Source organism: Micromys minutus, assembly GCF_963924665.1.
Source record: "Micromys minutus genome assembly, chromosome: 3".
Classification (NCBI taxonomy): Eukaryota; Metazoa; Chordata; class Mammalia; order Rodentia; family Muridae; genus Micromys; species Micromys minutus.
This window is the reverse complement of record NC_137972.1, coordinates 37288908-37316095: the sequence shown is the minus strand read 5'-3', so window position 1 is coordinate 37316095 and position 27188 is coordinate 37288908. Positions and strand designations below refer to the sequence as shown.

General features: G+C 42.8%; 1 protein-coding gene across 1 annotated transcript in view; it reads left to right on the top strand.

Moving 5' to 3' along the window:
• Positions 1-6623: 6623 nt before the first annotated feature.
• ARL8B (ARF like GTPase 8B) overlaps positions 6624-27188 on the top strand; it is a 36297-nt gene continuing 15732 nt past the window's right edge. Inside the window, exon 1 of the mRNA XM_080914647.1 lies at positions 6624-6926. Coding sequence (XP_080770773.1) covers positions 6804-6926 — 123 coding nt within the window. The 5' untranslated portion in view covers positions 6624-6803. The remainder of the gene's footprint in view (positions 6927-27188) is intronic.

Sequence of the window (27188 nt, the reverse complement as noted above, 5' to 3'; positions counted from 1 at the left end):
TTCCTGCCTCAGTTGTCAGTTTTAGATAGTATCCTTATGAGAGCATCCAGATTCAACAGGGAAGGGAGGAAAGGAAGGAAGGAGAGAGAGACAGGCAGACATACACACACATACACAAAGAGACAGACAGACACACACTGAGGAGGAGGGGTGATGAGATGAGGTGTTCATTCAGAACAACTTCAGGACTGCCTTTATCAAGGCACTGTAAAGACAAGAGCTACAAAAGAGAAGCTCTGAGCCCTCTTACCTTCTACACAGTGATCCCACAAGGGTTCTTAGTTATACCCACGACTCAAGCCCAGTATTTTGTGCCACTAGATGTTTATCGACATAGAGACTCGCTAGAATATACTATCAGTACCTAAAGTGTAATCTCAGGAATTAAGCTGCCCTCCAGTGTCTAACTAAACGGAGAGCTAGCAGCGTGGCTAAGCTGGTTGTCTTGTCATGGCCTCAGGGAATCCGACTGTCTTTGCCCCTCCAGTCTTCAGATTATAAGTGCACACCACGGTGTCAGCTCTTATGTTGATCTGAGCTCTGGTCCTCATGCTTGTCAAGCAAGCATCTGACCCCTAAACTATCTCTCTGGCCCTGAAAGCATGGGTTTTAGGAACAAACAATCCTATTAAATCAGTTGTTTCCTAGATAAGTATAGTCTAGGGACAGTAACTTACCTAAGGTCACATAACCACCTAGTTTTCAAAGGCAAGCTAAGAACTTTGTCTTACTGTTTGGAGAGAGGCTCTCCCTTTGCTCTGGCTGGGCTGGAACTCATTATGTAGACCAAGCTGACCCTAAGGAATGCTGCCGTAGTGTGTGTGTGTGTGTGTGTGTGTGTGTGTGTGGTGGGGGTGTCAGGGACAACTCTCTAGGGACCTGATCCTCTCCTCTACAATGTGGATCCAGGCTTGCCTTCCAGGATACAAGTACTTTTACTGCGCAGCCATGTCACCGATCCAGGGTAGTAATGCTTAGACTCAAGACTTTAAAATTCGGAGTAGCAACCCCCTTCATACCATCAGAGTCCTCTTTCCACACCTTACACGACACAGGGGCTGACTTCTACCTTTGAAAGTCTCATCTGACTCCTCCCCGTACCCACTTATCTTTTCTGCCTCAGTCTCGTCCTTGAGACAGAGAATCTCTTCATAGCCCAGGATAGGTTTGAACTTGTGGTGCTTCTTCTTTTTCAGCCTCCCTAGGGCTGGGATGAATTTTTCTTTTACAGAAAGGTTGACTCACCCATGTTTCAGAATGATGAGGATCAGTGCCCTCCCTGGACTATTCTTTTCTGCTTTCTGCGCGGGCGCTGATTGTCTCCCTAACAGACTCAGTGAGTCAGGCCAGCTCAGTAGTCTGGGTTAGTGTGACTGGCGGGGTCTAATGCAGAAGTGTCCTGAGTTTACACAGTGTCAATCTAGAGGTCACTAGGCTGATAATCACCCCAACCAGAACTGGGTACAGTGGTATCTCACCCATTGTAACTACTGGTTAAGACCGTAATTCCTTAGAGAAATGCAAAAATGAATAAAACATGGGTCTAAGAAGTAGGATTCCAGGACCTCCACCTTACTGATTTAATCATTCAAAATGTCTTTTTCTTATTTATTTGTTTGTTTTTAAGTGTGTGTGTGTGTGTGTGTGTGTGTGTGTGTGTGTGTGTGTGTGTTGGTTTGCTGTTTTTGAGACAGAATCTATCTATGCAGCTTTGGCTGTTCCAGAACTCATCATTTTGAACTCACTTGCTGTGGGTGGTGCCATCCTTGACAGGTGGTCCTGGGCCACAAGAGAAATTTAGCTGAGCAAGCCAGGAGAGAAGCTAGCCAGTAAGTTTGCTTCTTGATTTTCTGCCTCTAGGTTCTTGCCTTGGCCTCCCTCCATGAAGGACTCTCTATGTTAAAATAAACACTCTCTTCCCCAGGTTGGTTTTGGTCAGTGTTTTTTTTGTTTTTGAAGCAACAGAAGGAAAAAAAAAACTAGCACAAGCAAATACTGTGCCACTAAGCCATACACCAAGCCTCCTTTTCTCTTAGGAACATTGGCATGGTCTTCAGGACTTTATCTAGATCCAATGTCATAGAACATTACTATTCTTATGCAACCACCAGGTAGCAAACATAAGGAACAGTCTTATCTCTTGTCCTGTCCTCTGCCAGCCACAATCCCACCAACCTGGGAATCCCAAGCTTTATCTCTAATCAGCCGGTAGGTCAGGTGTCTTAGCATGTGACCCAGATTCTCTTTCAGTTGGCAGTAATGGGGATGTGGCTAATGATACAGCTTCATGCCTGCTCCCTTCAGCAGCCCAAGAACTTTATTTCCGAGCCTTATACCAGGTGTAGCCAGGATTTTTTTGTGACAGAAAGACACTTCAGCGTGGGACAGAACTGAGCAGGTATTTTGCATAAAGTTAAGCATGTGGGGTAAAAAAAAGAGGTTCATAAAAACAAACAAAACCCAACAACCCTGTGAGGCACACTTACATGTGAGAATGTAACAGGCCCCCAGATCTTAGTGCAACTGATACCATGTTAGATGCACCATTCGATTTTAAAACCCAGTCCATAAGCCCAAACACCTGCCAAAACAGGAATAAAAACCTAATCCATCAAAGATCTGGTCCTAGTTCCAGGAAAGTCCCTAAATACACTAACCTTCCTTTTTGGCTTCTGTAGTTCCTCTTCTTGCTACATGAAGTGTGACAACCAAGATGTGGGGTTTGTACATAAAAGATGAAGGGCTATAAGGCTTGGGGCTGCATGATTTGGGCAAGTTTCCAGTGTAGCCTCTGGTTGCAATAAAGACTTTCTTTTTTACTTCAAGAGTGTCCGTGTGGTGGTCTCTGCTGGGCTTACCTCACATCGAGTTGAAGTTAGGCGTAACGGCCCATGTCTATTCTATGGTCTCAGCACTTTGAATCATCTTTGACCACTTACAATTTCACATCATCCTGAACTACACAAGACCCCATTTCATTAAAAAAAAAAAAAGCCCTAAAAACCCCAATGTTGATCACATCAGAAAAGTTAAAGTTACTTATTTATTCAGTTATTTATTTTTATGCAGCCCTGGTTGGTTCCTGGAACTCACTGTGCAGATGAAATGGCATTGACCTTGCTTTAATCTCTGTCACTGCCTCCAGAGTGCTGAAAGAACTGGGACGAACTACTACGCCCATCTCGTTAAATTTTTTTTGAAGTCCTCATTTTTTTTATCATGAAGATAAAACTGAATTGATAGTTCTATTGTCATGTAGCCTAAGTTGACGTCACAGTTCAATACGTAGCCAAGGATGACCTTGAATTTCTGATCTTCCTGTTCCCACTTCAAAAGTGCTAAGATGGCAGGCATTTGCTATGATGCTAAGTTTATGCAGCGGTTGGGATCAGGCTCAGAGCTTTGTGAATGCTAGTCAAACACCCTGACTTATTCTCTCTCCGTGAGGGTTTGTGTAAGTGCCAGTGGTGTGTGCGTGGTTCTATACACGTGTTCATTTGTGGGTCCAGCGGTGATGGTGGGGAGACTTCCTTAGTTGCTCTCTACTTTTTTATTTTTTGTTTTTGAGAAGAGGGCTGTCACTGAACCTGCAGCTCACTTATTGTCAGGATTAGCTTCCCAGGGACCCCTGTTCCCCACTTCCCAGGTCAGGGGTGGGGTGGGGTGGAGTGTTTACAGACCCGTGCTGCTACACCTGGTTTAGGTTTTTGGTTTTGTTTGTTTGTTTTTTGTTTTTAATGTGGATGCTAGATTCTCCAGTTGAAGAGTATTTTTTCCATTGACTAAAAATGAGGGAAGTGGAAAGAATTACAGTATTTGTAGAAGAAGGACATTCCTCATTTTAAGATTAGCTTGGAGCCCATTGTGGAACATGCCTTCAGGGAACGAAGGCCAGAAGGTCGGAAGTTCAAGGATGTTTGGGTGACTGAGAAAATTTTCAGGTAACTTGAAGCTAGATTAGACACAGTCTCGAAGAACAGCAATGAGCTTTAGTGTGAGTTAGGAATGCAGGTAGGCAGTAGAGAGCCCTGGTTTACAAGCATGAAGTCTTGGGCTTGATCTCAGCATCTGAATATCAACAAATAAAAATAAGACTGGGTTAATTTCTGCACACAGCTTCCTCGAATGGAGGCTCCCTGAAGGTTAGCACACAGTGCTGACAAAGTTAGAGGCCAAGCCACCGTTTTCAGTTCATAAGGCAGAGAAACAGGTTTCTAGAGAAACAGGCTTCTGAGCCAGCCTCCATTCACTACCTGATTAGGTTTTAGAGCTGAAGTTCCAGTAGCTACAGAGCTTAAAAATCACAGAAAGTTACCTTCTCACAGTTCTGGAGGTGAGAAACCTCAAACCAAAGTGTCCTGTCCTTTAGGGGACAGGAAGGACCACCCACAATGTCCTCCCACAGTTTCCCACAGGCCTGTTACACTGAACTTTAAAACAAACAAATTCATTTAGCATTTATGTATTGATTTGTGCACAAGAGCCATGCAGTGCATGTGGAGACCAGAGAGCAACTTGCTACAGTCATTTTTTTTTTCCTTCCATCTTGAGAGGCCCGAGGATAGAACTTGGGTTGTCAGATTTGGCAGCAATATTCCTTATCCACTCCTAGTAAATGTGGAAAAATCTAAACTGAGGGCTGGCAAGACGGCTCAGTTTGTACGGTCACTTGCTGTAAAACCTGGAGCCCATATGGTAGAGAAGAGAGCCAACTCTTACAAATTGTCTTTGGACCTCTACATGGGTGCCATGGCATGAATACACTCCTTATCCATTAAATACCCCCCCCCCCCCCGTGTGTGTGTCTTTTTTTCTGTCTGTCTGTCTCTGATTACCCCCTCCCCCCACACACAGTCAGTCTCTCCATAGGGGTTACAGAGGTACCTCAGTAGTTGAGCGCTTGTTGCTCTTGCAGAGGACCCTCGGGAAGGCCAACAGCCGTCTGTCTGTACCTCCAGTTCCAGAGGCTCCAACGTCCTCTTCTGGTTTTCTCAGGTATGGCACATATGTGGTGCAAAGAGACACATGTGCAGGCAAATCACACATACAGTAAAAACAGTGAAATCTTCAGATTGCCTTCTGGCTTCCCATCTTGTATAACCAATTCCAAACTAGGACCACATGTCCCATTCCCTCTGGTCTCCGAATTCCCTCTCTCTACTCCGGGCTTCACTGATCTACCCCAGTGTTCTGCACTGTCCAGAGACTAGCCTACAAGAGCTGCACTTTTGGTTTTAAATGACTGAACTTATTAAGTAAATAAGTAAAAATAAAAGAATAAATAGCAAGTTGTGATAGGAAGCCAAAGTCCATCCAATTGCAAGCTCACATCTCTAGCAGAGATGACTAGAAGAGTTGTTTGAGAGAGCTAGGAAAGAAAACATTATCAAGTTAGAGGTTTACAAACACGAAGAAGAAATCAACTGGGGAAGTTGGGGCAGTCAGCTGGAGCTTTCTTTTAAAAATATATTTTCAACTAAAATATAATTCCACCATTTCCCCCTTGCCACAGGCACACTGTCTTTCAGTGTCCAAACCACTTTGCTGTCCTTCCCCATTCGGGGTCTTTTCCTGGAATGAGCCTCCACCAAAGGTCAGCCTGCTTCTCCTTCTCACTTCCCTCAAGCCTTTCAGCTCAGGACCACCTGACTCAAAGACCGTGAGTCGGCTCCAGCTTCCTCCCTGTTCCTCTTCAGTTTCTTTATAGCGTTTAGTACCACGTGGCCCTTTCTTGTTTGATTGTTGCATGTTCGGTTCTCCACACTGGACCGAAAGCCACAGGAGGGCCGGGATTTTGATGTTACTATTGTTTTGCTGTGTTAGAAACGAACCCCACGTCTTTCACATGCTGGGAAAGAATATTTTTTTCCGTTAATTAATTCTCTTATTTACTTCACGTACCGATGACTGCCCCTCCCCCCGGCATGGTCTCTTCAGAACCCAGTGCTTCATACATGCCAGGCAAGCATTCTACCACCGGGCTACATCCCCATCCCAAAATCTGATGTTTTTAATTCCGTGTTCAATTCCTCAGAGTATTAACATTTCCTTTCAGGGTACATTGTCAATGAACAATTATCTATAGAAAATTTCAATCAATAAGTAAACGAGGACCAACTCTTTTTTAAAAAGATTATTAATATTTATGTGTTTCGTTGTCGGTGTATGTGCATGTGCTTGCAGAGTGTTCGGGGTCAGAAAGCCCTAGATCTGGATCCCTCAAAGTTGAAGTTACAGGCTGTTGAGAGCTGTCAGATGTTGGTGCTGAGTCCTGAACTCCGGTCCTCTGAAAGAGCAGCAAGCACTTTAATCTCCTAGTCATTTCTGTAGACCCTACCTTTTTTGTTCATTAAACTCCTGATCCTCCTGCCTCCACCTCTTAAGTACTGAAATTTTTGGCATGCGTCTGAAGAGGCCAATAGTTGGAGAAAAAATGGTGAGTGAACCTACAATGAAAGAGAAGGCATATGACAAAGTAACCCTAAACCCATAGAAGACTGTTCCTGGGACTCACCACCAGGTGGCGATGTCGCAGGCGGGCGCTCAGAGTCTACTGGCCCTCGCCACTCTTGTCGTGCGCTTCCGCGCCTGCGCGGAGCCAGGCGTGGGGGGGGGGGTAGGGCGAGTCATATGACCCGCTGGGCTTCCTGGCTCCGGCCGTCTCAGCCTCCTGCCTGTGTCTGTCCGAGTCGCGCCGGGGGGCCCGCCGAAGAGCCGTTGGCGGGTTCGGGGCCGATACCCGCTCGTGGGAAGCAGTGTCCGTCGTAGTCCGTGCCCAACCCCGCTCGCTGCCGGCCGCCGCCATGCTGGCGCTCATCTCCCGCCTGCTGGACTGGTTTCGCTCGCTCTTCTGGAAGGAGGAGATGGAACTGACGCTCGTGGGGCTGCAGTACTCCGGCAAGACCACCTTCGTCAATGTCATCGCGGTGAGCAGCCTCTGCGGCCCGCCTGGCCGGCATTCCGGGCCTGTCACCTCCCCGAGGGCCGGGCCCTACGATCCTGCGAGTGTGGGCCTAGTAGGTTGTAGCCGGAGGGTCAGCAGCCGGAGGGTCAATTCCACGTTGCTTTTTGGTGGGGGCTGTACCTTTAACGCGGCCCGGAAAGGGTTAATCCGAGTCGGGCCACAGTTGCCGCCTTTCGGGCTGTGGAGGCTGAAGGGTTAATTCCAACCTGTCACTTGCTCACCCGGACGGGTGAGCCTGGCCTTTTCCAGAACGCCTGCGACGGGGGAAGCCTCTCCGAAATCTCCACTTGGGACGAAGGAGCCGCACTGTGAAAGCAGGCTACCCGTGTGGGCGCTTCTGTGAATGCCAGGAGGAGCTTGCTGGCGCCTCCAGTTCTCTTGGTCCTTGTCACTTGTCCATGGAGAGTCAGAGATCAAACTGATGACCTAGCTTCCTGGTGGAAGCTGTTGGAGAGACCATACAGATCCCAGTGTTTATTAAGGGAAGGAGTAAGGGCGAGGCGCGTCTCTGTTTCTCCAGAACTGATTGTGTTAAACGGGTAGATAGATGATCTGCATTCAACAAAAAGTCAACTATTACGCAGGGTTTGGTCTTTATAGAGTTTTTTTTTTTTTTTAATTTTAATTTCCTAGAGGAGGAATTTGTTTGGGTTGGGGCTTACTTTATGCGGGCTTGGTGGAATTGCCTGGAGAACTTAAATATAATGTTACTTCAGTGGGAGAGTGGTTGTTGAGTTTTGAGTTTTTGATTGGTTGGGAAAGGAATGGGAGTGGATGACAGTCTTTGGAGCCAACGAGTCATTGCACACTCTTTGAGCTGTACTTAGAGGTTGAGCTTTACAGTTGTTCTGATGAGAAGTGGCTGCAGTACTCAGACCTTTCAAGAGGATTGTTGCAATCCTCACACAGAAGACGCTGAGCTGCCGGACTGGTTTGGTTACACACTGCCGTGGGAGAAACTAGGTAACTTGTGACTCAGTCCCTGTAGTAATAGAGCAACAGGCGTGAAAGAGAGGAGCAGAGACTCAAATTTCTTTTGAAAATAGCTGTATATATAATTATAAGGAAAATTCTTGTGCTTTATGTTGGGCTCTTTCTATATTGCCCCCACCACCATCCCAAGAGAATGAGGCAGAACAGACTTTAGGCTTTCTTTCATACTAGGACTTCTCTATAGTCTTCTATAGTTCATTTTCTGTTATCCTAGATAAGAATTGGAATTTTCTTGGGAGTCCTGCCCCTTGGACAAGATTGAATCGGTACACGTGGCTGTGTTGGTATAGTTAGTTGTATTTGCTTTGGGGGAGGAGTTAATGCAAGAACCTGCACCAATGAGTAGAGCTCATGGCCTGCTTCCTTTCCTGTGAATGCTATCACTAGACACTGTACTTGATGGACCAAGCCTGAACGTTTGTGCCAAGCAGTCCTGGATTTGAAATCTGGGTCTGCCACTTAGCCTGGGGTCTGGTTGAGTAGATTGCTGTTTTCTGATCTATGAAATGCAGATAACAGATTTCTTAAGAGTTGCTCTAAGGGCTAACCAGAGGAGTAGGGAAGTGGTAACGTGGATATCTGTAGTGGCTTGTACTACCTAAAGCAGGCACAAGGGAAAATACATTGAGAAAGGCCTGGGCAGGGCTTGTTTCCTTTGATTCTCAGGCCAGTATGGTCTGCAGTCACAAATTTATGGCTTGTGGGAAGGAAGCACCTTAAGCTTTCCTTTCTTCTGAACTAGATTGTTTTTGACAACTGTCAAATGTCAGCAGTGCTGTTGAAGTTAGTGACCTTCTCTTATCAATCAATATTAGACTATTCTTTTTTGAATCATGATAGTGTAGATGTCTCTGTTAAAGAAAGATCCCACAAAAGAGAGAGGCGGTGTTTAACTTATTTTAATCATTCCAATTCTGTACATTACATTATCCCCCCCACATACATACATAATTATGATCTGTCAATTAAAAATGTTAATGTCCAAGATGGTGATGCTTACCTGTAATTCCAGCATTTAAGAGGCTGAGGCAGAATGATAGTTACAAGTTTGAGGGTCAGCTTGATCTACATCTACGTGATGAGTACCAGACCCGGCAAGGCTACACTGTGAGGAACCTTGCCCCAACACACACTTAGCAAAAATAATTTAGGGAAAGAGGAAAAAGGCTATACTGTAAGTTGGCAACAGGGTTTAAAATGTTGAGAAAGGGGCTGACTCCTTAGATACTACTAGCTTTTACCTTGTGTCTCTCTTTCATTTAGTCTGTTCTTTTGAGACAGTTTCATTCAGTCTGTGGCCCTCTGTCCTTGAACTCACTAGGTAGTCCAGGTTGGCAAACACAGGGAGATTCCCACTCAACTCTTCCAGGTGGAGGGATTGTAAACATTAAATCTAATGTCCCTGCATCTATCTAAAAATTGGAGGACAATTTAATGAATTATCACCTAATTACAAAGATTGGGTAGCTTAGTTTCTTTTATGTGGGGCTTGGTCCAATCCTAAAATGTTGGACTGTTCAAGAACAAAGATGGTCTCTTATACTTTTAAACCTGAAATGACACCTGATTATTAAGAGACATGAGGTGCAGAGTATTGTCATGTCTTCTGGATGTTATTGAAATTCCTCTAGACTTTAATTTTCTGATGTGTGATAGAAATGAAGTAATGTCTAGTTACTGTGTTAATGTTGGTGCAGTTGTGTAATCAGTCATGTGTCCTATATGTGTAATATAATGTTTTGTTGAGTAATCATTTACTGGGACACTTAGATGGGTCATAGCATAGTTACTAAGAAATATAAGTAGTTGAGCTCAGCAAATTATTATAGGGTAAACTCTTGTGAGCATTATGTATCTTTAAAAAGGGATAGTGTTATAAAATTGTGTAATTCTTCAAATTGTGATTAATTGAACAGTTAATTCATATATTAAGTTTATTGCTGCTGAAAATTAAGAAAAGATACTTGGCGAGGTGGAAGAAACCTAAATCTAGTGTGTTTTGTTTTGAGATGAGGTCTGGTTATATAGCTCAGTTCAAACTCAAACTAGGGGTTCTTCTTCCTTAGCCTTTGGCCTGCTAGTTTTATAGACCCATATTAACACAGCCACCTTAGATGTTTAAGAGCTTTTAGATACTTTAAATCAACTGATTTTACTGATGTGGCTAGGAAAGCCATATATAGACCAAGGGTTCCAGTGACAAAGCTGAAATGTAGCCAGCATGGAATAGACTCAGGCCAGTGCATTTTTTACTGTTCTCATCTGCCACTTTAATTCTATCTTAGAACCACAGAGTGGGGAACTGGGAGATCTAGATCCTTTTCAAATCTTTTTTTGGGGCTGGAAAGCTGGCTCAGCCATTGCTGCTCTTCCAGAGGACTTGAGTACAGTCCCATCACCCATAGCAGGGACCTCATAACTGCTTATAACCCCAGCTCCAGAGGATCCAGTACCCTCTTCTGTCCTCTGAGAACATCTTGATTCACAGAAACACATTATATATTTTTAAAGTAGATGTCATAAAAATTTTGTATAGTTCTGCTAATTGTGGTTAACTGAGTTATGTGTGATTGTATTACATTGCTACACAAATACATACTTACACATAATTCAAAAGCATCCTTCTGTCTATATAAAATACAGGGATACATTGATTTCCTGTGCTGATTTTATATATTGCTTATATGCTGATACTAAAGGCTGAACCCAGGGGTTTGTGCAGTGCTGGATGGTACTCTTCAGTTGACCACATCCTCAACTCCTAATCAAGGCATCATATAGTGACATAAATTAGGAGAAAGGTGGGAGCAGTGGGCAGTCATGGACATTTACATAGCTAGCTAATAACACATGTTGATATTGAGCTATCTTTAACATTCCAAAACAGACTCATTTAAATTTTTTTTATAGACAAAGTGACACTGTATCCGAGGCTAATCTTGACTCCCTCATAACATAGGCTGGCCTCAAACTTGTAATAACTCTTCTGCTTCCTGAGTTTTGAGGTACAGATATATAGAATCATACTTGGTTTTAATTTTGAATTTTGTAAAATGGCTTATTTTAACTTGGGGAAATAATGGGAAAACCAGTTTTATTTTTAAATGTACTGTCTTAAGTTTAGATGCTAAACAAATCCAAAAGTCCAGAATAGAGGCTAGCCTTCTGTATGTCTTAGGTTCATAGGTAAGGAGCCCAGGGCATTCTGCCATGGATCAGCTCTTCCGGGTTCTTTCCTTCAGTCAGTTCCTTCATTATTGTTCTGTGTATTCTAAGAATAATGAAACCCATTTTAGATAATGCAGTTTAAAGACTGACAACTTAGTGATCCTCCCAGTTTCTTCCAGATTATCACTGAATTTGGAGGCAGAGAGGACTGTGCCTATATATTATATAATTTTTAGTTTTAGAAGCCCTAGAGAGCTTCCCTGATTTTTTTAAAAATAAATTTTATTTATTTATTCATGTGCATATCTGTGTTTGGTTATATGCACAAGTGTTTGCCAGTGAGTGGGGCACCAGGGTAGTTACAGGGGTGCTGGGGTCTGAGCACTGGTCTTGATGATTGCATATCATGCACTTGCAGTGATAAAGCCATCCATCGCCGCAGCCCTGTTTCTTGAGGCTAATACAGGCTGCTTGGAATTTGAAGGGCTCTGTAGAAGAGATATGAAGAAACCACTTGTATTTCCATCATCTAGGTGAACTCAGATCAGTGTGTCAGAGCATTTTTATCTTATCATTTTCAAGTGTCTATCCAAATTCCTTTTAAGAAGTTTTAGGCAGGTGAGAATGCTCAGCAGATAGCATTTGCACCAAGCTTGAGTTCCATCCCTGAGACCCACACAGCAAAAGAAGAGATCCAGTCCTCTAAGTTGCCCTCTGATTTCCACACCCTGGTACAGGAACAATCTAGGGCCAGAATACAACACAATGTGTTATAAAAAACACAATTCCCCAATCTTACAGGAAGACTGTATGTATAACCCACCTTCCCCCTTTTTCAGTAGCAAAGATAAAGATATATAAAAAATCAGAATGTAGGGAATAGAAAGATGGCTTAAATGCTAGAGTGTACTGTTCTTTCAGAAGGCATGGGTTCAGTTCTCAGCGCCTACATCAGGCAGTTTGCAGCTGCTTGTAAGTTCAATTTCAGGGGATCTGATGCCTCTTGACTCTTGGGGCACTTGCATACTCAAGTGTACATACCCTGACACATGCAGATGCAGGCACAGAATTAGAACTACAGGAATTTCCAAAGCAGGCTATATAGGGCTTGAAGTTCAGTTATTGATTTGATAGAATGCTTCAGGGATAGGGGTCCATCAACAGCATTAACTAGAAAAAGGCAAGAAAAGGCTGGTTTGTTACAGAAGTTTGTCACTGTAGCATGTAAAACCCATTTTTGCATTTGCTGCAGGAAGGACAAGGAAAAGCGTCACTCATATCCTGGAAGCCACCACCTACCTCACCACCTTCAGTGACTGTCCACAGGAACTGGCAACCCTTTGTACCTGTAGATGGCTTCACCATGCTCACAAACACCTGCACTGTTGATATGATTGTGTTCTACACACTTCAGGACTTGAGGAGGGAAGGGCACAGCAGTGATGGGAGGAGCCTTCCTGGTTGGTACAGGAGCAGTCTAGGCCAGAATATAGCAGTATGGGCTATAAAAGAGTTCACTGGAGCTGAACTTCTTAGCGCTTCACACCTTGTATATTTGATCATTTCCTCATCATGGAACATGAGTGGTTCCCAGGGTTTTGCCATTTTACCTCAGTCTGACCTGCATTTCTTGAGGATGAGTTCTGGAGTTGGCAGTGAATGAAAAAAATTTGAACACACTTCTATCATGTGGCCAAATTACATTCTAGAATGTGTATTCCAATGTGAGCTCTTCTGAATAGATACATCTGTACATAAAGTTGGATATTGGGGAGCAATGCCTGTTTGCTGTGTGCAAGGCAAACAACTCTTAAACTGGCAGCATTTAGAAACTGCTCTGCCATTTGTTGGTGTTTAGGCAGATGACTTTCTAAAAAAGATTATTTTTATGTGAGTACACTGTAGCTGTCTTAAGACACTTCAGAAAGGAACATCCATTACAGATAGCTGTGAACCACCATGCGGTTGCTGGGAATTGAGCTCAGAACCTCTGGAAGAACAGTCAGTGCTCTTAACTACTGAGCCATCTCTCCTGGCTGAGCACATTTTAAGGGAGTGCCTTTTATGTGTCAGTAGCTGTTAGCACTGGGACTCTAGGCAGCATTTTTCTTTTTCTTTTCTTTGAGTCTTACAGGCACACTCTAAGCTTTTATCCTCTTAGCTTTCTAGTGGTTTGCTGTACAGTTCCTTGTGGATGACATGTTCTACATTTCACGTGTTTCCATGTATCCTTATTAAACTCTTTGGTCATATTGTAGTGATGGGATGCTTCTTGCCTCTGTCCCCTTCCTTACAGCCATTTTTTTTTCTCTTGAGTCTCACATGATGGAAAGAGAACAGATCTCCTGCATGCTGTCCCCTAACTTCACCACACACTCTAAATATAATTAAGAAATCACTTGAATATTGTTTGTAATTGTAAAGTTAATTTGTGTTTTTCAAGGTAATATTTAAGAAAAACCAGGGAAATATATAACCCATTTGCTTACTGTTTCACGTAAAAGATTTGAGGCTTTCTGTATTTGCTTTTGTTTTTGTCTTTCAAGATAGGGTTTCTCAGTGTAGCCCAGAATTTCCTGGAAATTCACTCTGAAAACCAGGCTGGCCTTGAACTCAGATCCTCCTTCTAAAGAGTTGAGATTAAAGGTGTGCCTCCCACCCCCAGGCCAGCTTTTTTCTAAGATGTGACAATTTCACTTATAGGCTTCAGAGTTACAACCATAAGCCTTATGCTCTGAGATGCTATTTTTTTTAAAGGTTGCTCTGCTTCTTAAATTAGATACTGGCTCTTGTACTTGGATCTAGTTTCATAGTTTTTCTACTTTAATATACCAGAATGATTTTCTTTTTAATTATTATATTATCTCTTCTGTGTATATATGTGTGGAGGTCAAAGGACAGTGCATTGGAGCTAGTGCTCTCCTTTGATTGTGTGCATCCTGGGGGTTCAGATTCAGGTTGTCAGGCTTAGTGTAAGTACCTTTACCTGCCAGGCCATTTTACAACCCCAGAATGATTTCTTTCTTTCTTTTTTTCCTTTAGACTTTTTATTTATTTTATTTATTTTATGTATTTTATACACTGTCTCTCTTCAGACACACCAGAAGAGGGCATTGGAACCCATTACAGATGGTTGTGGGCAACCATGTGGTTGGTGGAAATTGAACTCAGGACCTCTGGAAGAGGAGTCAGTGCTCTTAACCACTGAGCCTGTTCTCCAGCCCCAAGAATGATAATTTTTTCTCATATAGACAAAACAACCTTTATGTTTTATAAGTTAATAGAGTTTTAAGGATTACTTAGTAGTCTCCAAGGGGCTTGTGATATAGCTCACTGATGGTCTTGACATGCTGGCTGTCCAAGACTGGCTCAGTGCCCAGTACTGTAAAACAGTGTGCCTATAAATATGGGTTTAGAACTATACTGCTAAAGAATTCTAGGCTTCAGGTATCCAAAAAGTAGCAGCTTTTTTTCACCCTCAGAAATTGACTTTTTTTTTTCTTCTAAGCTGGGTTAGAAAGGAAATCATGTGTTTGTAGAATGATGCTAACAATGTTTTTGTGCCAATTTACTTAGTAACAGTTAATTTAGCATGTACACATGTTACTATGAGGCTAAATTTATTAGCATATGAGTTCTATGTGGTTGAGTTTCTTTGAAATATGTTTAAGTGACTATATGAGTTAGGATAGTGTTTAAGAACCAAGTGACATGGGCTGGAGAGATGGCTCAGCAGTTAAGAACACTGACTGCTCTTCCAGAATTCCTGAGTTCAATTCCCAGCAACCACATGGTGGCTCACAACCATCTGTAATAAGATCTGATGCCCTCTTCTAGTGTGTCTGAAGAGAGCTACAGTGTACTCACACACATAAATAAACAAATCTTTAAAAACAACAAATAAGCAAACAAAAAAGAACCAAAAGATAGCTCTACTCCCTAATTCAAGACCTGACTTCTGCTGTACTGTTGTTCGCAAGCCCTCTAACTCTTGTCCTAGTTTGCTTTCTAATTTTATAGTGGTAAAAACCGTGACCAGAAGCAAGTTGGGGGAAGAAAAGGGTTTATTTATTCTTCACTTCAAGGTAACAGTTCATCTCTGAGGGAGTCAGGACAGGAGCTGAGGCAGAAGCCAAGGAGGAATGCTACTTACAGGTGGTTTTCTGTGGTTTGCTCAGCTTGCTTTCTTACACAACCAGGGCCAATGCCCAGGGCTGATACTACTCACAGTGAGTGCGCATTCAGGTATGGAAGAAAAGCCAAACATAAGAGGGTGAGGACTGCTGAACAAAGCAGTGGACACAGACATGTATCTAATTGTTTTCTAGTCTTAGTTCTCACATAGATTCTTTTGGGTTTGGCGGTAGCTAAGTGAGAAAATACATTCTATCCTGAAATAAGCATGGTAGAGTCAGTGTAAAATTTAATATGAAGCTTTATGGCAGTGCCAATTCTAACCGAAGGTAAACTTATCAAGTTGTGTAGACTTTGAGCCTGGTTAATTTTGATGCATTATGTTTATTTGCTGTTTTAGTTTATAAATGTCATTAATCAAGAAAGTGCCTCATAGTCATACCCTCAGGTCATTCTGCTGGAGATAACTCCTTGGTTCTAGGTTCTCTGTTTGTCTATCTGTCTGTGTTTGTGTCAGGCTGACAACCTCACCAGCACACTCCTCAGTGCCTGTTTCTCATGTGTAAAATAGGCATGTGTAAAGTAGGGCATGTCTTCCAGCGTGGTAGTCAGTATGTAAAAACTGAGCAATGGGCATAAGGGAAGAGTATTTTAGTGACTCCCGTGTCACTGTGGCTGAAGTACCTCATCTTGCAGGAATAGTTCTGTGTTTTGTCTTGTGACTTGAGAGGCTTCAGTCAGTGTTCACTAGTTCCCATGCTCTTAGTCAGAACATTAAACTGGCAAGATTGTTCAGCTTAGCATACTTCTAACTTAAAAAGTCACAGATTGTGTGTGCATACACATGTGTGTAAGAGTTGCTTGTTTTCTTCCACCATATGGGTCCATCAAACTTGTCAGGGTTGACAATAAGCGCCTTTATCCACTAAGCCATCTTGATAGCCCTGTTACCAGCTTCTTGGCATTGGAAGCAGAAAGAGGAAACAAAGGGATTAGGGAGAAGGTATATTTCCCAAGGACTTGCTGTCGACCTTTCTCCAGGCAGACCCTACCTCCTACTTTTGACCTACTTTTCATAATACTGGCATACTATGAATTCATCAAGGGCTTTGTATCAGTGTGGGGGTTTATGCCAGAAATCCAGCATTCAGAAGTCTGAGGAAGGAGTTACAGGCCAGCCTCAGCCATTGTTGGTTTAGGTCAGTCTGGATTACAGAGTGAAACCCTGTAAGAACCCAGACCAAATAAACCTAAACACAGCCATCATACCTATGTATATCCCAAAGAGATGCTTTACCGATCTAGGTATTTCTGTCTAGTTAGGTAACCTGACAAGATTTACCGTAAGTTTTAGCTACTATACTACTGTAATCTGCTCCACTCAAGTGGGGAATTTCCTATCACTGATAACACTCTAACTGCCCAGAATGATGTTTGGTACATACTAGGTGTTCAGCTATGTTTTCCAGTAAATCAATAGTATCCAAAATATAAAATTAAGCAAAAAGTGTATTTATGAACTCAACATTAGTATTCTCGAGCTGAAAGTATAATGTTAAGGGTAGGTTTTATGCCTGGTGCTCTGGCACACACCTTAATCCCAGTGCTCCATGGCAGAGGCAGGCAGAGGCAGGCAGAGGCAGGCAGAGGCAGGCAGAGGCAGGCAGAGGCAGGCAGAGGCAGGCAGAGGCAGGCAGAGGCAGGCAGAGGCAGGCAGAGGCAGGCAGAGGCAGGCAGAGGCAGGCAGAGGCAGGCAGAGGCAGGCAGAGGCAGGCAGAGGCAGGCAGAGGCAGGCAGAGGCAGGCAGAGGCAGGCAGAGGCAGGCAGAGGCAAAGCTGTCAGTTCTGTGAGTCTACATAATGGATTCTAGGCCTGCTAGAGTTACTAAATGAGACCATGTCCCAGAAAAGAGAAAAAAGGGGGGAGTGGGGAGAACAAATCCAAATGGGGGTCTGGAGCCAGTATGTTTAGGTTTAAATATTGCTGTGGCCAGAACTCACCTGTGAAAGTATCTCTTGGCTATTTTCCTTCCTCTGGGAAGTGAGATGATCTTTAAGCTGCTTTGCAGAATTGAGAATTAAATGAGTAACTGTTTGCTTAGCACTGTGCTAGTGCTAGAACATACTCAATGAATGGTCACTTCTGAAGGCTCCTTGTGTGGTACTTAGATTCAGTTCCTGTGCAGATTTCACTTGATTGTGCTTTAAGGATTAGTAGCTTTTGTTTATAGGAAGTAAGCCCTTTTTGCTTAGTCTTGGAAATTTTTGAGTGTGTTGAATTTAATCAGCGAGACAGACTGAAAAAGATTTTCAGCCCTAGATTTACTAGTAATCCCTCACCTCTTTGAGGCTTTGGAGTGTGAACTCAGGACCTTGTGATAGGCAAGCACTCTTTCATTCAACTAAATTCTCAGCCTCATTTTCTTTAACTAGACTGAGTAGTAGTACACTTAATCTGGCTTAGCAGTGCAGGCTGGTAATTCTAGCTCCTCAGTGTTGTGTGTAATTATTAAAAATCAATCCACACTATTGCCAGCTAGGCATGGGCCGGCAGTCTGAGATCCAGACCACGTTCCCCCTTGCCAAGGCCTTTCCCACCAATGCTGGCTCTGCCTCTCCTGACCCCTGAGGTAGCTGTTTTGGTTCCTGTGGGTATGCTCTCGACAGCCTGTGTTCCACCTTTCCCCTGGAGCTCAGTCTTCCTGCCCTAAAGCCTGGCCAAACTCTGCCTCAGCTAAATTCTTTCCCTCTGGCTCACCTGAGTCGCTGCTGTGGAATGGAAAACACAGACAATCTTAGTTTAGAATCAACAGATAATACAGTTGCTGAGTTGCTGGGAGTGCAATCCATCATCCTAAACTCATTCATTAACTATTCTGTGTTAGAAATCTTCGGGTGGGGGGTCCTGATCTAACAGTCCCCAGCCTATGTCTTTCCCCCCTCCCAATTTTTTTATTGGAAATTCTCTGCATTTATATTTCAGATGTTACCCCTCTCCTATCACCTACATGAAGGTGCTCCCTCTCCCACCTCAGCACGTTGGCATTCCCCTACACTGGGAAAATGTGCCTTTACTGGACCAAAGGCCTCTTCTCCCATTGATGTCAGAAAATGCTGCCCTCTGCTGCATATGCACCTCGGGCCATGGGTCTTTCCATTCAAACTCATTGGTTGGTGTTTTAGTCCCTGGGAGCTGTGGTGGGTTTGGTTAGTTGATAATTTTGTTCTTCCCATGGGGTTGCAGACCCTTTCAGCTCCTTCAGTCCTTTCTTTAGTTCCTTTAATGGGGTCCTTGTATTCAGTCTGATGGTTAGCTGCAAGCATCCTCCTCTGTATCAGTATAGCTCCGGCAGAGCCTCTCAGGAGGCATCTATATCAACTCCTGTCAGTAAGCACGACTTGGCATTAGCTTGGGTTTATTGGGCTCATATGGGGTGTATTCCCGGTGAGGCAGTCTCTGGAGGATCTTTTCTCCAATCCCTGTTCTTCTATTTGTCCCTTTATTTTCTTCCATGAATGTTTTGTTCTTCCTTTTAAGAAAGACTGCAACATCCACTCTTTGAGCTTCCTAAGTTCTATGGATGGTTTCTTGGGTACCCGGCCTACATCTTGTCTGCTTTGCTCCGTCTTTCTGTCCAAAAAGCCAGTTCCCTTGTTCCCTTTTCCACTCTCCGACCTGGAAGGCCTGCCTTGTCCTCTCTTGCCCAGTGATTGGCTTCTTGTCATCTTTATTACCTAATCAATCAGTCAATTTGTAGGGAAAATTTTGCTGCACTCTAGCTGAGGCAGGAGGATTGCAAGCTTTTAAAAATTGGTATGTATATAAATAGAAAGCAACATTATAGTCTTACTTAAAGGTGCCATCTAAGCAGACCCTTATCCAGAACTCTGGCATTCTGGAGGGAGGGACCCTGGTTAAGGGCCAGTGCTTTCTTTCCTATGGGCTTAGTCTCCTTACCATCTGTGGCATAAAGCTGCAATCCACATCGCTGTTTCCTTAAAAGACACTGAGGTTTCCTCGCCAGTGTTGGTTTAATTCTGTGTTCTGTGCTAAAAGTTCTAATCTAAGGTACAAGATTCCAGGTCTTCATATCATTTTTGGTTTTCCATAAACATCAAACTAAACAGTAGTAAGGTTGGTTAGCTGACTTGTTTGTAATCCCATAACTTGTAAAGAGTAGGGGCAACTTACAGGATACTTGCATTATCCAACTGCATGTTGAAAATTGTTTTTATAGTGTATACTGTAATGTTCCAGTGTAACACAGGACGTATGTGATACCTATCTTCACCATGTGAGAACTGAGAGAGGAGTTTCATCACTGACTAACCCTGGCATGTGCTTCCAATGCCAGCAGTGGAGAACTGAGACAAGAGAATTGTTTGAGGGCAGCCTGAAGTTGTTTTTGCTTGTTCTGTGAGAAAGGGTTTCACATACTTCCAAGAAGACTCAAATTCAGTATGAAGCTTGAGGCGACCCTGAACTACTCTGTTTACTGAGTTCTGGACTTAACAGGTGTATGCTTAACCCATGGCCACTTAGCCTGAAATTTGGAGTTTGGGTCCATAAAGTAGTTGAACTTTGCATGTGACTTCATAGCCATAGAGGATAAGATCAACTCCTTTAGACCCTGTAAGGACTGCTAGCTTGGAAGTTGGGTATGGCCTGTTGCAGTGTTATATGCTTACTTTAGCCACCTTGTTACACACAAAGCTACTGTTATTGGCTCTTGACTATATTAGCCTGCCTAGGAACACATAGCACTTCTTTTGGCAAATTTTGGAAGAGGGGCTAAGATTTGCAGATGAATTAATGTGGAAAGAGAATAGAGGACTTGTAAGTGTTTGACTGTGCAGACCAAAAGATGCCAACAATGTAGATTGTCTTGAAGCTGTTAGTATTTTAATGTTAATTCCACTTCCCCAAGAAGGGCTGCCTAGTCACTTGACTCCAACTGACCCTTCCCATTTTAATTAGTAAAATAAAGGAAAGCCTGTGACTAGGCCGGGTGGGGGAAGTAGAGAGGGCGGAGAGGTCTGAGGAAGATCTTGGCAACGGGTTTCTCAAGGACAGCTAGACCCAGATGGGATTGATTGGTGTTAAAAAACTATGAACATTAAGGGATTTTACAGGTCTAATATCTCATATAGAAGGGCAGTTTGTATCTTTGTCTATTTGATGTAATCTTGTTGTGTAGAGGGTTTGTGGATTGGGAGTTGAATATATAAACCTGTATGAAAAGGTATCAGGCTGTAGAGTTGTGTTTGTGTGGGATTTTGGGGTACAGAAACACCCTTGGATAGAGGCGGAGAACAAGTGGTAGAAAACCACCAAGGGAAGGGAGTTTCGAGGACAAGTTGGGCTGTGGTGGTGGCTCAGACTGGGCTCCAGAGGTGCGCACCGCTCTGTATCAGGGTCGGGCCTGAGGAGTGAGACCTCAGGGCCGGAAAAGAGATAAACCTTTTTTATTTTTTAATATTTACCGCAACACCAACATACTAAGCCATTTTCTTTCTTTATTTTCATTGTATTCATTTATTATGTGTATGGGTGTTTTGCCTGCATGTATGTCTGGATATACATATCTGGAGTTCATGAATCACTGAGGGCTGGAGTTATAGAAGGTTGTGATTCTCCACCATGTAGGTGGAGAATTAAGCCTGGCTCTCTCTCCAGCCCCCCTCCAGTTCTTTTCTTTTTGCCTTCAGTACTTTGGTCTATTTTTATTCTTTTCTTTTACTGTGTGAATTGCTTTTACACATTTATTCAGGTCCTAGATTTGTAGAGCCTGTCTCAACCTGTCTCCTAGACAAAGGTAATTTATGCCTTGTTTTCTTTTTTTTTTTTTGTTAGTTGTTCAAAATTGGAGTTATTTGTGCTAAGTATCTGCATCCCTGTCTCTGCTTGAACAGTGTACTCTCTTGGTATGGAGCATTGGACCTGACTCTGCAGATACATCTTAATTGCCGACTTAATATAGAGAAACAGTATAGGGTAATATTGATTGATTGATTGGTTGGTTGGTTGATTTGATACTCTTCCTTTTGAGGCAGGATCTCACTATACAGTCCAAGCTACCCTGGAACTTTTATGTAGCTCAGGCTGGCTTAAATTTGTCACATTATCCTTTTGCCTCTGTCTCCCAAGAGCTAGGATTACATGTATGATCCACCATGCCTGCCACTAGTTTCTGATTCTTTCTGCAAATTTTTGGTCATTCTGAGAGAGAACAGCTAAAACGTTTCTTTGCCATAACTCACTATACATGTGTTAGGCTATCCTGCGGAGTAGTTCACTAATCTCTTATTACCCAGCTGACAAAATTAGTTGTCATTACTAGCCTACGTGTTGCAGATGAAGTTGCAGTGGCTTGAAGTTGATGCTCTTTTTAGTGTTGAATGTAGAATGCCAGCAGCTTCATCCCCTTGAAAACTCCTCAAATGCCTGTTGAGTGGTGGTGTGCTTTAATGTACAGTGGCCTCTGGGTTCATGTGTTTGAACACTTGGTCCCCAGCTGGTGGCACCCTGTCAAGGTTATGAAACCTTTAGGAGGTGGGGCCTCGCTGGAGGATGGGGATCTCTGCTTATGTGAACAGGCTTATACCTTCACAGCTGCTGGCTACTGCTCCTATGCCATCTGTCACCTGCTTCCATCAATGAGCCAAAGTAAACCTCTTCTAAGTTGCTTCTTGTTGGGCATTTTGTCATATTTTGTCATGGTGATGATAAGAGGTAACTGCCCCAGTACTTTAACACTGACTCCCTCTTTCCCTGTAAGTAATGACTCTAGCTTTCCTGGTAATAAATAACCAACCTGGACATATTTGAGGTTTATATTTAAGTATAGCATAACTTTACAGTTTTTAAAAGCTAGACTTGGGCTTAATTAATAGTTTTGACACCATTTAATTGTATTTGTGACCTTGATACCAAATTTTTGTTTCTAGATGAGGTCAGTGAAGTGGGTGATGTGTTGGCATTACTATTATTGCTTTTGTTGATGTTACTATTATTAACATATGCTACTGGGATTGAATCCTCATGCATGCTACCACTGAGCTACATCCTCATCTCATGAAGTGCTGTGATTATATCGCAGGTGCGCATCACCATGCTTGGCTGTTAGGCAATGATCATGTGGACAGCCCTATTCTATTCATATGCCATATTGCATTTAACATTATTTTTGGTGCTAGGTATCAGATCCAGGGGCTTACTGAGGTTAGGTAGGTTTGCCATGAAACTGCATCCCCAGCCTACTCTTAGCACGTTAAGTAACAGTCCTTCTGCCCTTCGCCTATACTCTTTTTGGTATTGGGTATAGAATGCATGTTAAGAAAGTAGTCTGTCTCTGGACTTCACTACAGAGCCAACCTCTAAAATATTTGATGAAAAATCTGCAAATATAAATCTGAAATGGATTGCTTTCCTCTTGCTGTCTCTTTGTCTTTAGATAGTTAGATGCTGTATGTCTTGTAGGTTTCTGCTTAGAGTTATTTGAAATTTCCAAAGTGTTTGTGTTAGTTAGTTTGGTGATGTCCCACTCATCCATTAGTCCTCCTTCACTTTTTTTTTTTTGAGGATTATAATATAATTAAATACACTTACAAGATAATTATAATATATTCTTCCCCTTCAACAGTGCAGGCTGTTCTTGTAGGGACCTGAGTTTGATTTTTTTTTCCTCCTTCCCTCCCTCCCTCCCTCCCTCCCTCCCTCCCTCCCTCCCTCATTCCTTACTGTTATTCTTTAATCTTTTGTTAACAGTGAAGTCGTTATCCCCCTCCCTGATTGCCCTCTGACTGTCATCCCATACCTTACCCCCCTCTCCAAGAGGATGTACCTTCCAGTTCCTCCACACCAGACCTCATCACCTCCTAAGGCCTCAAGTCCCTAGAGGGTTAGGTGCCACTGAGAGCAGACCTGGTAGTCCTCTGCTGCATATCAGCTGGTGTATGCTGCCTGGTTGGTGGCTCATTGTCTGAGAGATCTAGGGGGTCCAGGTCAATTGAGACTGCTGGTCTTTCTATTGGATCGATCTTTTCAGTTTCTTCAGCTTTTCCCTAATTCAACCACAGGGATTCCAGCTTCTGTCAATTGGTTGGGTGTCCTTTAAGCATCTAACTCTTTGAGCTGCTTGTTGGGCCTCTCAGAGGGCAGCCATGCTAGACTCCTGTCTGTAAGCAGACCATAGCATCAGAAATAGTGGCAGGCCTTGGAGTCTCCCCTTGAGCTGGATCCCAGTTTGGGCATTTCACTGGACCTCCTTTCTCTCAGGCACTTCTTTATTTTTGTCCCCGCAGTTCTTTTAGACAGGAACAATTCTGGGTCAGAGTTTTTGACTGGGATGGCAGCCTCATCCCTCCAGTTGATGTCCTGTTCCTACTAGAGGTGGATTCCACAAGTTCCCTTTCTTCACTGTAGGGCATTTTATATAGTGTCTCTCCCTTTGAGTCCTGAGAGTCTCTCACTTCTCAGGGTTCCCCCAACCTCCTGCCTCCCAAAGGTTGCCTGTTTCCACACCCCCCCCAACTGCTCTTCTCCCTCCCAAGTGGGAGTGAGGCATCTTCACTTGGGCCCTTCTTGTTAACCTTCTTGTACTCTGTGGACTGTATTTTGGGTATTCTGTACTTTTTAAGCTAATACCCACTTAATAGTACATACCATGCATGTCCTTTTGGGTATTGTTACTTCACTCCATTTGCCTGCAAGACTCACGATGTCCTTGTTCTTAATAGCTAAGTAGTATTTGAATGTGAACCACATTTTCTGTATCCATTCTTCTGTTGTGGGACATCTGGGTTTTTTCCAGCTTCTGGCTATTACAAATAAGGCCACTGTGAACATAGTGGAACACGTGCCCCAATGGCATGGCAGGGCATGCATCTCTTGGATATATGTTCAAGAGTGGTATGGCTGGGCCTTCATGTAGGTCTGTTTCCAATTTTCTGAGGAACCTGAGTTTGATTTATAGCACCATCATTTGGCAACTCACAGCCACCTGTGACTCTAGCTCCCAGGGATCAGACACTTCTATCCTCAGAGGACATTGGTGCTCACATGCATATATCCCTACACATTTCTACATGGATACACACTTAAAAAGAGAGTCTTAGAGAAAAGAGTTGAGGATATCCAGAAGCCTTTCCATGAAGCTTTTTGTTGTGTATTTTAGACTAAAGGACTGCTGTTGCATAGTCTGCTGATTTCTATCACTGAATGCCTCTAACAACTACTTGGTAAAGCTCCCTTGGAACACACAGGCAAGGAGAGTTAATTAGTTGTTTCAAGTGTGTTAAGATTGGAATACAAGTAGGTTTTTTTATTAGTAGTTCTCATGTACCATTATATAGAAAGTTGTTGCAGAGAGAAATTTGGTCTGCTGTGTTCAGTTTGCATAGCCTAATGGTACATAATATAACAGTAAGACCTTCATATGTTTTTAGTGTTTCTAGTCAAAAAAAGGTCTGTCTTGGAATCCATACTTTTATTTGTGGTGACATGTATATTTATAAAAACCAATACTCATCTTGAAAAATAAACTTTGCAGCCACTATCTGGACAAGGCAATATATGCCAGCTGTTAAGAAACAAAGATGCTTAATCTCTGGTGGCTAAGAAGAGACTAAGAAGAGAAAAAGAAGCCAGAGAGGAAAGGGAGCAGTAAGCATTTGAAGTGATGAGGCACGATCTGGTGTAGGAGCATAGGAAAAGCAATCATAGAAACAGAAAATGTCCATATATGAGATCTTGTTACAGTTTTCTATATCTGTGTGTGCTTAGAGATGCCTCTATCACTAAACAACACCTGAACCACTGACTGTGAAAACATTCAAAACACTTTGTAGTAGCTCTATGAGACAGGCAATTTGTATCATTCTCTTTAGAAGATGTAAAATCACCACTTCAGGAAGGATTTGATTGGATACTCATTTGCTTTATATCACTACTATTTTAATAGTTCTTGAGCAGTATTTTATATTTGTTTTGTAGTTTCTCTTTTCTTTCTGTTCATTAAATGAGTGAATGATGAAGGCTGCATAATGGGAGAGGCAGAGTAGCTGAATGGTTTTATAAGACCACAGAGGGAAGAGTGCAGTAGGTGCTCATAACTGGATGGCACAGTTAATTCTCTGCATGCTGTCAAAGGCATACAAGAGGTGAGGCTGTGTGTAGCTGAACACTGGGTGCCCGTGATGGGGTGTCTTTGGCCTGTGTCTTTACTTTTACCTGCCTGTCTTGTACATCTAGAAAACATTATTTTCATCTATGTAGACACTCTAGATTTAAAAAAAAAAAAAAAAAAAAGGCAAACTGCCTCACTGGTTGGTTGAAGTCATCGTCAGTTGATTTGAATTGGTAGACATAAAACTGGCTATTTACCAGTGCACTTGCATGAAGATCTTGTTTGTACAGTGGTTCTGTCTGTAGCATGCATGGAAGGCTGTCTTTGTCTCTGCCAGAGATTTTCTGAGTAGTTTGAAGATTGTTTTTGAGTCTGCTATTGCTATGTTTTTGAAAAAAATAATCTTGCATTGTTAGGATTTTGCAACAAGTTTTTTTTTTTTTTCCTTCTTCAGAGAAACACTTTTCTGAATTTGGATTATCTGGTGTGATGGCCCATGTGGGGAATTTGGATCATTTAGAAAAAGAACGCCACAGCTCAGCTACCTTTATCAGTAGGGGAATGGAAAGTTTCATTTTACTCTGCACACTATTCCTTCACTTTGCTTGTATTTCTGAAGAGAGTTCTCACTCAAAGGCTGTGGGGATTTTTAGGGACTTTGTGTTTTGATCGTAAGATTTAATTGCTAAGATGAATCCTATAACTTGTGCTTTTCAACTAATGTCCTGTCGGGAGGAAGTGTGTCTGCAGTTGGCAGTGAATCCAAATTGGTGCAGAGTGAGAACAGATGGTTGGTTATTTGAAGGGACGATTGGGAAGTGCTCTGAAAAGAGGAGACAGTGATTTGCATGATCTTTAGGATGATACTAGAATGGACAACCTTCCAAAGATGGTGCCATACAGTGGCATCTGCCCTAGTATGTGTGTGGAGCCAGCTGCTGTAAAGAAGCGAGTTGCAGTGATATATGCATTTTCAAACAAAGAACAGCTTGGTCTTGAAAGAATGCACACATACAGTTCACTTTCTGCCTTCTAAGTTACAATGGAAACATTGAAGTAGATTGTAAATCAGTTCCTATTGTTACAAACAACAACCCAGACAGTTTTAAAGTCAAGAGTTTTTTCTTCCTACAAAAATTATAAAGCATGCTTTCTTCTATTAGAAGACATTTGTAAGTTAGCGTTCTTTGGAATATTGAAGAAATTTTCAATCTGGTTTGTATTCATGTATCCATTTCTGACGTACCTATCGATTCCTTATGATTGAGTGTAATCATGGAATTTGCTTTGCCCCTTATGTAAAGGGTGTTGTGACAAAGCAGTTTGTTCTAAGACCAGACACAGTTGGTCATTAAGAGAAGGATGTGGGGAGAAAACAGTATGCTCCTAAATTGACAAAAAGGACAGAAAAATAAAAATGAAACTCCCCCAGCCACCTTTAATTAGGCCATAGCTTTCGCTTTATAGAAAGAAGACGTCAATTTAACCCTCAGGACTAGGTGCTCACAGGCATACACCCCCTTCACTGTGGCTCCTATAAGAACCTCCTGCATCACAGAAGTAGCATGAGCATTTTTAAGAGGAAGTGATCACTTTGCAAGACTGGGGTCAGGCTTTAGCACGAAGTGCTGCTCTCTGAGAACTAGCTCTGGCTGGCATGTGAGTGACTTTTCTCTGATGCTGCTCCTGATAAACCAGCATGCCTTCTAGACCCCACATTGTAATGCCACAGTGGGGTCAGGCCTTGAGCAGGAATCCTATGGACACAAGCTGCATCCAGACTGTAGCATGTAGGAGATCTAT